We start from the raw sequence: 14,386 nt of genomic DNA on the forward strand, positions 1-14,386 counted from the left end.
AAATGTAAAATAGATCGCTAGTGGGAATCAGCCACACAGCACAGGGGATCAGCTCAGTGCTTTGTGACCACCTAGAGGGGTGGGATAGGGAGGGTGGGAGGGAGACGCAAGAGGGAGGAGATATGGTGGTATATATATATATATATATATTTATAGCTTTTGTTATAAAGCAGAAACTAACACAGCATTGTAAAGCAATTATACTCCAATAAAGATGTTAAACCAAAAAAGAGCATTCTTCATATTAAAATGAAAGGACACTAGACAGTAGCTAAAATGCTCATGAAAGAATAAAGAACACCAATGAGGGAACTACATTGGTAAATTTAAGACAGTCTAAATGTATTTTCTCTCATTTAACCATTTTTATTTAAAATAAAATTACATAAAGCAACAAGTATTAAACTGTGTTGAAGTGTGTATATGTATAAAGATGTCATCTGTATGATAATAAAATTATAAAGAAGAGAGAGAACAGAACTAAATAAAAGCAAAGGTTTTATATATTATTCAAATTAAATTGGCATTAATCCACACTATATTGTTAAAAATTAAAATGTTAATTGTGAGCCCCAGAACCATTACTAAGAAAATAACTCAAAAAATATAGTAATAGAAACAAGGGAATTAAAATGGTCCACTTGATAATAGTTAACACAAAAGAAGTCACTAATGCAGAAACAGAGAAACGAAAAAGACATTAAGACAGAAAAGACAGAAAAATGACAGAGGTAAATCCTACTTTATCTTACATTAAATGTAAATTGACTAAACATTCCAATCAAAATGTAGAGTTTAGCAGAATTGATTACAAACTATAATCCAACTATATGTTGTCTACAAGAGACACACTTTATATTCAAAGACACAAATGGGAAAAAAATAATCTATCCAAGAAGTAACCAAAGGAGAGTTGCAGTGGTTATCCTAACATCAAACTAGACATTAAAACAAAAATTGATACTAGAAGCAAAGAAGGACATTTTATAATGATGTGACAATTAAAAACAGGTAAATATATTCCAAGAAGACACAACAATATAACGATATATGTACTTAGATGAGCCCCAAAATACATGATGCAAAAACAAACAGGCATCTCTCTAAAGAAGATTCACAAATGGCCAAAAAGCACATGAAAATATGTTCAACATCACTAGTCATTAGGGAAATATAAATCAAAATCACAATGAGATAGCTCTTCATACTCACTAGGATGGCTATAAATAAAAAGATGGAAATAACAAGTGTTGGGGAGGATGCCAAAAAACTGGAACCCTCCTACTGTGCTGGTGGAAATGTAAAATGGTGTAGTCACTGTGGTAAAAAGTTTGGTAGTTCCTCAAGAAAAGTAAACAGTTACCACAAGAACCAGCAACTTGCTAGGTATATATCCAAGAGCACTGAAAACATACGGTCACAAAAGAATAGGTACAAGAGTATAACAGTGTTATTCATAATAACCAAAAAGTGGATACAATCCAAATGTCCATCAACTGATGAATAAGCAAGATGTGGTATATCCATACAATGGAATATTACTTGACCATAAAAAGAAATAAAGTACTGATATATACTATAACATGGATGAATTTTAAAAACATTATGCTAAGTGAAAGAAGCCAGACACAGAAAGCCACATATTGCATAATTCCACTTATAGAAATGTCCAGAGTAGGCAAATCCATAGACCTTGAAATTAGATTAGTGGTAGCCAGGGGCTGGGGGGAGAGGGAGATGACAGTACCAGGTATGGGATTTCTTCATGGGGTGATGAAAATGTTCTGAAATTAGTGGTGATTGTTGCACAACTTTGTGAATATATAAAAATTTATTGAACTATACTCTTTAAAAGAGTGGATTTTATGATATGTGAATTATATCTCAATGTTTTTAAAAATTCAGGACTAAAGTAAAATTATAGAAAAAGATGCACCATGCATTCACTAATCATAAGAAAGCTGGGGTGGCTAACTTGATATAAAGTAGACTTCAGAAAAAGAAAGATTACCAATGTTAATGTGGAACATTTCGTATCGATTAAAAATCTGATTTATGAAAAGATATACAAAATTAAATTGTATGCACCTAATAATACAATGTCAAAGTAATGAAGCAAAAAAATATATAACTGAATTTCGACACTTCCCTGTCAATAACTGATAAAATAAGCAGTCAAAAATCATAAAGGGTATAGAAGATGTGGACAACAGCGTTCAAGTAATTTGACCTGACATTTACATAATACTCCATCCAACAACAGAAGGATACACCTTTTTTTCCAAGTGCACATGAAAACATTCATCAAGACAGATGATATCATGAACCGTAAAACAAGTCTCAATAAACAAAAGGATATGGGGTCAATAGGCAAAAAAATCAACTTTATTTCTATATATTAGCACATCAAAAAAAATTAATACCATTTATAATATCATTAAAATCTTAGACACGTACTACCTAGGTATAAATTTAACAAAATATGTGTAAGACATGTATTCTGAAAACTACAAACATCATTGAAAGAACCTGAAAACCTAAATAGATGGAAAAATATACCAGTTAATGGATTGAAATGTTCATTGTTAATTCTCCCAAAAGTGGTCCATAATCTCAGTGAAATCCCAAGCACTAAGAAAAACAACAACATTGACAATCAGGAGATAAATCCACTTTACATGAAAATTAATTTACACAATCTGAAAATAATTTTAAAATAAGTATTTAGAATCTTTCATCTAATAAGGGGAGAAAACTCCATAAAAAACAAAATTTATGAAATTAAAACAGGTAAAAATGTAAATATTCGGCATATGTTTAAAAAAAGACACTAAATGAGAAATCTTGGAATATGTAGTCAATGAAGTTAAAAATCTCAATAGAGAAGATTTAAAAATTTAATTTAATAAGTAAATAAGAATATAATACTGAAGAATTCTCCCAGAACAGGAGGATATAAAAATATTACACACAAGAAAAGCACTTAAGAAAGCAGGATAGATACAAGTTCCAATATATGTCTAATAGCACTGTCAGAAGAAAAGAGAGAACAGCAGAAAAACAATATTCAAAGATATAAAAGCTAAGAATTTCCCCAAACTGCAGAATTCCATAAATTCTCAGATGGAAAGTACAAACTCAGTGGAAAACAATAAACAGAAATGAATCTATAGTTCTATAATCATAGTGTACTAGAATACAACAAGGATAAAATGAAAATACATTATGATAGTAAAGATTTTAATATCTCCATTACAATCTGGTAGAGACTGCATGCAAACAAAAAATTTAATATGGAACTGAAGGTATTTCAGAGAAAATAAATTTGATCTGATAATGGTTGATAGAGCCCCATATCAAACAAATAAATTTATATATTATTTTCAAGTAAATAGAGAACATTCACAATAATTAGATTATTCATATATTATATATATAATAATTGGATAACAACACATAGGAAATTGCCAACAAAAATAATCAATATCACACAGACTTCATTCGATACCCCCAATGCAATTAAATTAAAATACTACAATATAAGAATGTATGTATGTGTGTGTATGTATGTATGGCGGGAAGGCGAGGGGGAAAAAAGAGTATATACACACATATAAATCCTATACATCTTGAAATTAAAACAAACTCCTAAATAGCTCATAAGGTAAAGTAAAAAGCATAAAATAAATTTTATAAAAATTATAAAATATCTAGAACCAAATAATTTTAAAACAGTTTCATCAATCCCCTTAGGATGCCAGTTAAGCAGCACTTGCATGTAAATCCAATGCCTTAAAGACAGATATTAAAATGAGAAAAGCAATGAAAAATAGGGAGAATAACACAAAATTCAGAGTAGTGACTAGCCAAAGGAAGAAGGGAGGGGGGATTCTATTAGAGAGAGAGATACAGGAGACTTCACCTTATCTGTAATGTTTTACATCTTAAGCTGATGGGGAGGAATATGGGTGTTCATTATGTTACTCTTTATAACTTTTTGTATGTCTGAAATATTTCAAAATAAATGTTTTAATAATAAAAAACAAAAGCTAAATAAATATTTGACTTATAGAGCTAATAGCTCGTGTATGAACACAAATGAAAGATGCTAAATATAAAATTATGAATCAAATCCAACAAAATATAGTAAAAATAATACATCCTGACTAAAAAGAATCTATCATAGGAATGGGGAGGGCGCAACATCACAAAATGTGTCCCTTCTATAGAACATGGGAGCAATGTTATATAATAATCTCATTAGACTGAGGGCAAAGCATTCAATATAATTCAAAACTCAGAATACTTTAAAAATTACGGGGAATTCCCTGGTGGTCCAGTGGTTAAGACTCCGCACTCTCACTGCCGAGGGCCCAGGTTCAATCCCTGGGCAGGAACTAAGATCCCATATTCCACAAGCCACAGGTGCAGCCAAAAAAAAAAAAGAAAAGGAATAGAAGGGAGCTTTCTTAACTCAATAAATGAAAATCCTACAGCCAATATTATATTAGGTTGAAATATATGAAATTGTCATTTTTTTTTTTTAGTCAAAAAATGGCCCATTGTCAGCAATTTCATAAGATTCAATCTAATACTGGTGAAACTTCAGCGGGATAACTTAAAATAAAATGACAAGTATATGTACTATTATTCGCACTATTTAACATTATACTGGGGATTCTAATCAAGGACATAAATAATAAAAAGGGAAAAAAAAGAAAAAACATTGTACAAGAGAAGTCAAAACTGACTTTATTTACAAACATGATTTCCCACATAGAAAATCCAAATACCTTATATGAGATTTCAGCAAGTTGCTGAATACAAAATATGCAACAAAGACATGTACAAAAATGTTCACAGGAGCACAATTTGTAATATCCCAATACTGGGAAAAAAAATGAAAATGTCATCAACAATAGAAATGGATACAGAGGAACAGAATAGTTTTCCAACGAAGACATACAAATGGCCAACAGGTAGATGAAAAGATGCTCAACATCGCTAATCATCAGGGAAATGCAAATCAAAACCACAATTAGATATCACCGCACACAAGTCAGAGTTAACTCTCATGAAAAAGACAAGAGATAACAAGTGTTGGTGAGGATCTGAAGAAAAGGGAACCCTAAGACATTTCCGGTGGGAATGTAAATTGAGCATAGCCACTATGGAAAACAGTATAGAGGTTCCTCGAAAAATGTGAAATAGAATGACCATATGCTCCAGCAATCCCACTTCTGGATATACATCCAAAGGAATTGAAATCAGGATCTCATATCTGCACTCCCATGTTCACAATGGCATTACTCACAACAGCCAAGATATGAAAACAACCTAAGTGTCTGTCAATGAATAATGGATGAATGGATAAAGAGCATGTGATATATATGTACCAATATTATTCAGCCATCAGGAAAAAGGAAATCCTGCCATTAGTGACAACCTGGATGGACCCTGAGGGCATTACGTTAAGTGAAACAAGTCAGAGAAAAATAACTGTAAGATATCACTTATATGTGGAATCTACAAAAGATAAACTCAGAGAAACAGAGAGTAGAATGGTGTTTACCAAGGATTCAGGAGGTGGGGGAAATGGGGAGATATTGATGAAAGGGTATAAACTTCCAGTTATAAGATTAACAAGTTTGGGTACCAATGTACAGCATAGTGACGATAACTAGTAACACTGTATTATATACTTGAATGTTGCTAAGAGAGTAGATCTTAATTGTTTTCACCACAAAAAAGAAATGGCAACTATGTGACAGGATGGAGATGGTAGCTAATACTATGGTAGTAATCATTTTGCGATTTATAAACATATCAAATCAACATACTGTATGCTTTAAACATATACAATGCTATCTGTCAATTATATATCAGTAAAGCTGGGGGGGAAACAATAGAAAGGATAAAGAATTACTGCCTCACATAACAGCATGGATGAATTCTCACAAAGAAGTTATACGTAAACGTCGAAGGAGGGAGGGAGGGGAGGGAAGAAGGGAGGGAGAAAGAAAGAGGCTGACTTCAAAAGTTCAAAATTTGTTGTGACAGAAGTCAAGATCGTGGTTACCTCTGGGAGGGGAAGGGGGGCAGGTGGAGTGGCTGGAAGGGATGGAGCACAAGGAAGCAACCTGGGGTGCTGATAATATTCTAATTACCCATTTGGGTGGCGATTACACACTTTGGATTTGTGCACTTTCTGAATATATGCTATAGTTCTGTAAAAAGTTAACTTAAAGACTCAGCATTCTTTGTTTACCAGCAACAATAACAACAAAAAATAGAAAACAAAAACAAAAGGCATTACTAAAAAGAGCAAAAACAAAGTGAAAAAATAAGCTTCAACTAGAAGATCTTTGACATTTACATTACATATAACCAACAAAGGTTGGTGGTGTTCAAAATATATTTAACAAGAAAAAAAAAACTCTTATGTTCCTAAAGGGCAAAGGATATGAACTGGCTATTCACAGAAAAGGAAACCTCTAGGATTGGAGATTGGAGTTATGCATCCACATTCTGGAAATGCCTGGAGACACTGAAAGCTAGAAGAACAAGGAAGGGTCTTCCCCAAGAGCCTCCTAAGGGAGCGCTGCCCTGCCAATACCTTTGTTTTAACTTCTGGCCTCCAGTAAATGTGAGAGAATAAATTTCTGTCCTTTAAGACTCCAAGGACAACAAATTGAGGAAATTTGTTATGGAAGCCCTAGGAAATTAAACCAATTCCCTAAGACTTGGTAGTTCCATTTCTAAATCTATTCCCTAGAGCACTGGGTCTCTACAAGATCCAACACCCTCCTTTTACAACTAATATTTTGCAATTTACCCATACACATAACTAAAAAATAAACCAATGCCATAATGGAAAAAAATACAGAAATAAAATAAATTATATATTTCTATGTGTAAACGCTCAGGCAGAACTAAGCTAGAAGACACAATATTTGCACCTATTCACAGAATCAACATGAACTGGTCTGTTTCAAAAGCTGAATGATAGGTATTTGCAGCTCAAACACAAGGAGAATTGCCACTGATGCCATGATTTTCTGAAAGAGTAGACTCTTACCAGAGTTCCGAACAAAACAAAGTACACTCTTTCCTCAATTTACATGGTAATTGCATTTAGTGGAAAATTCACCGTATTTAAAAATATTTTTTTCCAAAAAAAAAAAAAAACACACTTTGTGTTTAAACTTTAAACAGAGTTAGGTTCTTAATCTCTAACAATTATAAACAGGTTTTCATATACATATTCAATGGGACAGTCAAGTCATGCAGAATACCAGATAATCAACACCAGTAGGATCTCCCCCAACCACTGTGGCAAACAAGGTAGCCCACAGATTTCTAGCATGCTCCCTAGGGCACAATATCTGCCCTTGAGAACAACTGACTCATGGACACCAGAAAGTATGTTCAAATATTCTCATTGCAACATTGTTTGTAATATTAAAAAAGAGGAAAACTGGTATTTAAAAGTCCATCAATAGGGGAATAAGAATTAAATCACTGTCATATAAATATACAGCATTACATAACAATTAAGGAAATTAACTAGATCTGTAAGAATCAACACTGACAAATTTCAGAAACAGTGAAGTGGAAAAAACAGATCTGCAGAAGGATACCTACAGTATGATACCATTTGTGTAAAGTTTTAAAACAGAACAATAGTACACGTAGTACGTAGGCGTACACAAATATGTAGTAAGCTTACAAAAACCTGAATGAAAAGAATACACTCCAACTTCAGGATATTGATTATGTTACCTCTAGGAAGGGACGGAGGAAAATTGGCTTTAGCAAGAGGTGCAAAGGGGCCTTAACTACATCTGTAACATTTTATTTCTTAAAAACAAAAATTTGCAGGAAACATGTAAAATGAGGATATATTAAATCAGGGTAGGGGGAGATCACAGTATTTAGGTTTTCTTTTTCTGTAAGTTTAACTTTAGAGTTAAAGTTTTAAAAAGTCTGTATTCCAGGGAAATTTACCACCAGCTGCAGCATAACTGAGTATGGAAACCAGAAAACGATCACGAATGTTCAGATGAACTGTGATTGAAAAGTATCCAGATCTCTTTGCCTCAATGCTATCAATAATTTGAGTGAGGTAGTGAGGTGAGGTGAGTATAGAGAAGAAAAATGGGAATTATACAATACAGATTAACCCCAAACTGACACAATTCAGGTAAAGCAAATTGGCTGATTTTATTGCCCAGGCATTGGGCTTTACTCTTGTACCTCCGATTTCTTCCTTCTATATACCTAAAAGCATCTCATGAAAATGTCACTACTGAATAAGAAGAAGAAGGTAGAGTGAAGAAGCAGCAAATATAGTTTTTCATATCAAAGATATGATGTTTCAAATATTAAAAGTGTAAGTGATGGGAAATATAATTTTTGGCTGCTCTTTAAAAACAAGTTACTTTGGCATATTACATCATTTTCCCAAGATTCCTTGAGAAAAGTCATACTTTCTTCCCAGCAACATATTTTCTCTCAAGTCATGGCTCTGTTGAGCAACACAAAATATTGCGTTATACACCAAAACCTTTCATGTTTACTATGTTTTTGCTCTCATATTACCACAGTATTAAACATGAGATACCACAAATACAAGACTACAGCAAAAAAATAAACATGGAAAGGGGAGAAGGGAATGAAGTGCCCCACTTCAAGTAGGCAGGTAGAAATAAAACACCTAACTTCCAGTTTAGAAGAACAAATTAAGTATCACCATGATGGGGAAAAATTCAGACAATAACACAACATTGGATAATCTGTATCCGAGCCTGGTCTCCAAAAGGCAGCATGCATAAAAAAACTTTTATAGGAATGAATGTTCATAGTAGTTTTATCCATGACAACCACAACTTGGTAACAACCCAAATAATCAACAATAAAGAGAATGGGTAAACATGTTGTGGTGTATGATAGAACATGATACAAATCACATGATAGAATGCTACCCCACAATATAAAGGAACTACCAATAGGCACAGCACATGAATGAGTTTCAAAAATACGATGAACAGAAGAAGCCCACACAAAATATTACACACTTTATAGCTCATTTAATATGATGTTCAAGTACTGGCAAACTAATCTTCCCTGATAGAAATCAGAAGAGGAGTGCCCTCTGCGTGGGGCTTAAAAGGGGGAACAAGGGAATTTACTGTGGCGATGGAAGTGTTCTAAATCTTGATCCAAATAATGATTGTATGAGTGTATGAATTTATCTAAATCCACGGAGGGGGGAAAACATTGTGGGAAAGAAACAGTAGAACTGCTCTGTGTTAAAATGGACTAAAACAACCTAACGACCAAATGCAACATGTAAACTTTGAATGGATCCTGGTTTGAAAAAGTTAACTACACACGCCATTTTTGTTGACAACTAGGAAAACTTGGAAATGGACTAGATACTAAGAAATTATGGATAATTATCTTAGGTGTGATAATAGTATTGTGGTTATTTAGAACAATGTCCTTATTTTTAGAAGATATATGCTGAAGTATTTAGGCAACAATTTACTTTCATATTTTTAGTAAAAAATATTTATTTTTATACATATACAAATATACAGATATATCAAATTAACGTACATAGGTCATGGAATATATTCATTGTACTATTCTCCCAACTACTCTGTATGTTTGAAAAATGTCAATAAAGAGTTGAGGTTAAAGAAGATGCCCACTAACCTAGAGTGATCTTCAGGATACATTAAGGAAAGAAAACAAGCAAAGTGCAGACTAGCTTATATAATATGCTTCCTATTGTGAAGGAAAGTAAAAAAATATATATGGGAAGGGGGGAGTGTACAGTGTGTGTGTGTGTGTGTGTGTGTATGTATCTACTTGATTATATTACAAAGGGAAATACTAGAAGAATAAATCAGACACCAATAAAAATGGTTACCTACAGCAGATGAAAATAGATGGAAAACAGGTTTGAAAAGGGCTGGAAATAAGACTTCTCAGAGTGTATCATTTTATACAGTTTTGACTTTTATACCCCATAAATGTAAAGAATTAAATGAAATTGAAAAGATGTTAAAAATATCTATGCTCACATTAATTCTTCCATTCAATCAAAGCCAAATCAATCAAGCTTGTTTAATGTGTGAAGTTATTAATGGTCTTTTTTGCTCCTTCTGAGCATCAGAGTCATTTAATGGGGTTTTTGCTGGTCAGAAAACTTAGCGTCTTCCTGCAGATCTGCCCCCTAAATAGTTGCGCAAAACTAGAAAAACATTTAGTCAAGCTAAGCCTCAATTTTCTCACCCATAAAAAGAAATTCAATCCAATGAAAGCTAAGATTTCTTAGAACTGTAAAATTCTGTGACTCAAATGTCTGTTGAAAAAAATGAAACAGGAATGTTTCCACCTGCATAATTTCTTAAGCCACGATGAACAACAAAGCTCCATTATACAGCCATTCACTTTCCGCCTGACAACTTATACTGGGGAGAAAGGGTAGTGAAATAACTTTTCTCTCTCTGACCCCTTCAGCCAGTAGTCAGTTACCACCAAGTGCTTGCTCTAAGCAGGTCTGGATTGACCAAGGAAGGAAAGCAACATCCGGTCCGGTCAGGCAGCTGCTCTCACCAGGCTGCTAAACTGCATTGGTTAGCAGAAGAGGAAGCAGCAGCCAGTAACAAAGTCTAGAGAGGCCGAACTCAGGAGTTTTACTAACTGCCCTGGGCGCAGCGGTTCAGGAAACTTCGTGTATTCTTTTGCCAAATGAATCCTCCTTTACAAAAAGGCTGCCAAGCTTTGGCAGCTGTGGGATGAAAAAAACATCTGAAGCCAAAACTATAGAGTTTCTGACACTGCTGTGAGTAAAATCTCTGCAGCCTTAAAGATAAAGCGACAGTGCCAGAAACTTTCTTCTCCAAGCCTGCCTCACACTCTGCCCTACCCGGCCTTCCTTTCTTTAAGACCTAGCCAAAGACCTAAAACAGTCCTGTGGCTTCCCTGGAGGTTTCAGGGACTGTGCTACAGCGGCCTCATTGTAATGTGAGGAAAGACAGCAAGGAAAGCAGAGGATGCTTTGTGGTGGGGGCATGGAGAGCCTTGACTGCAGGGCGTGCAGGAAGGAAGTGGGGAGGGCTACTCCATGCAGCACCCAGAGGAATGGTGTTGGCTACTTAAGCGCACACACACACACACACACACACACACACAGAGTAGGGCTGGGAGATGAAAGAGATGAGAAATAAAAGGACTTAGAGAAGTGGAAAAAGAAAAAAAGGACTGAAGGAGGAATTTTGTTTCCAAACTGCCTGCAGGTCTAAAATGGAGGTATGGAAAGACTTTTGGGGGGATTTCCTCTAGAAGAGAGAGGCTGGAGATTTCATCTGAAGAGGAGAATGAGAGAGTCCTGTAAAGAATGAGGGGGAAGGAGATCAAAACCCCTTGGAAGGGTCTTGTAAGATTATTCAGAGGGATGGCGTTTGCTCATGGCATGGAGAGGTCCAAGGCCCTTCACTTGAGGAAGGGCAGGGGGTTCTCTGCCTCAGCTGGATTTCCACAGCAAGCAGGGGGGACACTAACCTCTTCAGCATGTCTGGAGAGTGGCTGGGTGGGGCTGAAGGTCCTCTGGAGCAAGTTTAGAGAATTAGTAGTGTCCCTCTACAAGCTGGTGCCTTTCTTGGAGTGAAGGGAAGGATAGGGTTCCTTCTCAACATCGGGAGAGTTTGGGGGCTGGAGGGGCCTGAAATGGTTTCCGAGGTATTGGCCCTGGGATAGATGGCAAGGTGCTGTGTTGCAATGCTGACATATTTTGTTTGCGGGGTGTGGGGACTCTACTTTGAGAGGAAAGGCCCCTTCACTAATCAGAAGCTTGTTAATCTGTCTGAAAGAGGAAAAGCACCCCTCCCCGCCCCCCGAAGGCTGGGGAGAAGTCGGGCCAGTAATACTCTCACTAAAAGAACTGGAGCAGAGAAGAGGAATTTTAAAAGAAGACTCTTCCCCCACCCAATTCACTGGAAAGTTGAGAGGAGAGAGGAGGACTTTCTAAAGTGGTTTGGAAAGGATTTGAAGGAACCCGAACTGGAAGCTGGGAGGAAGCTAGGGTAGCTGAGGTGGAGGGGGTTCGGTGGGGGGGTGTCAGGCCTCTGTGTGGCTGGAGTGGGAGGGCGTTCGTGATTTTGAGGTTGGGGAACAGCCAAATGACACGGGATCAAAGCTCCATAGGGATGATTCGGAGGGTGGAGGAGGTTTCGCGGTGACCCGGGGTTCTCGGAAGTGAACGGAGGCGGCGACCCTAGTAAATTCCGGGGGCTGACGACACCCAGGCGGCGGCGATGGGGGCGCGACCGGTACTCACAGAGCGGATCTCCAGCGCCAGGGCGCACTGCAGCGCCTTCACCTTCGGCATCCGCGCAGGGTTGGGGCGGAAAGAAGAGAATAGCTGTATAATAGGACAGTGCGCAGGTCAGGGTGCTGGACTCAGGAGCCCTGAGTTCCAACGTGGCAGTGGCAACTTGAGCTAGTGGCGTCCCCCCGCGGCCTCAATTCTCCAACTGTAAAGAATAATAACGATTATTCGTTCTCTTATTTGAATTTCCTTAACGGTGTTCAAAGCCAGCATGAGAAAACAGGATTGGAGAAGAGACGTACTCAATTCAAAGGCAGAACCAGGACTGGACCTCAGGAGCTCTCAAGTAAAAGGTTGCCTCCCTGAGAAGAGGGGCCTCAGTCAAATCACCTTCCTCTTCCGAGTCTCCTATTCTGCGATTCTTCGTTAGTGCGTCGCCCCCCTCCCTTCAAGGTTTCCCGTCTAATCACCTGTGTATGCATCTCAGTGTATATTGTTTTAAGTTGAACTGTCAATGAGGGGCCAAAAATAGGTCCAGTTGCAAAGTGGCTGGGCCACAGACCATCGATGATTAAGGAAATCTAAGAGATTGCCCAAGCCAATCGTTTTAAAAATCATTTTTAGTGCGAAATACATTACACATACAGAAGTATATAAAACAATTTCATCTTAGACAATAATAACAATAAAGCAAATACCTGGGCAACTAACACCCAGCTTAAGAAATAGAACGTTACGAGCACCTTAGAAATGTCGCAACCATTGCATTGCCTTCCTTGCCCGGGAAATAACCACTACCCTGACTTTTGTTACAATAATTCCCTTGCTTTTCTACATACTTTTGCGATTCATGATTGCATCTCTAAACAAGGTATTGTTTAACTTTTTCCTGTTATTGATGTTATATAAACATAATTAATACTATATGTATTCTTCTGTGACTTGCTTCTCTCACTCTTCTGCTGTAGGATTCTCCCAACTTTGATGTTGTGTAACAGGAAGTTTTTTCCATTGTTAGACAGTGGAATATGTCCAACATAACATATGAATATACATTGATTTATTTATGCTTTTTACTATTGATGGTTACTGGTATTCTTTCCATTTTTAGCTATTGTCAACAATGTTGTTATGGACATTCTAGTACATGTCCACTACTGCATGTATGCTAGAGTAGGAGTGATTGGCTGGGTGTTAAGTTTTGCACATGTGGGACTTTAATAGGTAATGCCACACCATTTTCTAAAGTAGTTCTACCAAGTAATGTTCCTGCAGGGAGTGTGTAAGAGTTCTTATTTTTCCACATCCTCACCAACATTTGGCATTGGTATTGAATGTTGAATTTTTGTGTATTTGGACTTGTGTAGTCTAGGTATCTCATTGTGGTGTTATTTTGCATCTCATTACTTTTGAGGTTGAGCACCTTTTCATGGTTTTATGAGTCTTTCAAATTTCTCTTTGTGAACTGCTTAGTAGTTCTCTTACCCATTTTTCTACTGGATTCTCTCCATCCCTCTCCCTCTCTCCTGATGTATATTAGTTCTTCATATATTCTAGATACTAATTCTTTGTCTATTATATGTTGCATATATCTTCCTAGTTTGTGCTTGGTCTTTTAATTTTCCATATAATGTGTCACAAACAGAACGTAAATTAAGTCACGGGTTATGAGTATTCTTAGTTTGACCAAATAATTCTAAGTTGCTGTCCTCAATGCCACACCAGTCTACACATCTACAACCAATGCCTGAGTGTAACTATGCCCTCACATTCTTCCCAACCTTGGCATTATCAAGCTTTCTTGTTTCCCCTAGTGTAACAGATGTAAAGTACCATCTCATTGTTGAATTTCTCAGATTACTGATGCATCTGAGCATATCTTTACATGTTTATAAGATTTTTGCTTTCTTTACGATCAATCGTCTGCTCAGATTCTTTGCCCATTTTTCTGCTGGAGTTTTTGTCTTTCTTACAAGAACTCTTCTGTACTCTAGTTATGTATATCTTGTCAGTTTCAGACATGCAAATATCTTCTCCCTTTTTCAT

The 14,386-nt window shown here is 36.4% G+C and overlaps 1 protein-coding gene across 2 annotated transcripts in view; it reads right to left on the bottom strand.

Moving 5' to 3' along the window:
- SPATA6 (spermatogenesis associated 6) overlaps window positions 1-12,423 on the bottom strand; it is a 140,734-nt gene extending 128,311 nt beyond the window's left edge. Inside the window, exon 1 of one of the 2 annotated variants that reach the window (XM_024739274.1) lies at window positions 12,350-12,423. In XM_024739274.1, coding sequence (XP_024595042.1) covers window positions 12,350-12,400 — 51 coding nt within the window. In that variant the 5' untranslated portion in view covers window positions 12,401-12,423. The remainder of the gene's footprint in view (window positions 1-12,349) is intronic. The other variant, XM_024739275.1, reaches the window with a different exon arrangement.
- Between the last annotated feature and the right edge of the window lie 1,963 nt (window positions 12,424-14,386).

This window comes from Neophocaena asiaeorientalis, unplaced genomic scaffold (genome assembly GCF_003031525.2).
Source record: "Neophocaena asiaeorientalis asiaeorientalis breed wild unplaced genomic scaffold, Neophocaena_asiaeorientalis_V1.1 scaffold138, whole genome shotgun sequence".
NCBI lineage: Eukaryota > Metazoa > Chordata > Mammalia > Artiodactyla > Phocoenidae > Neophocaena > Neophocaena asiaeorientalis.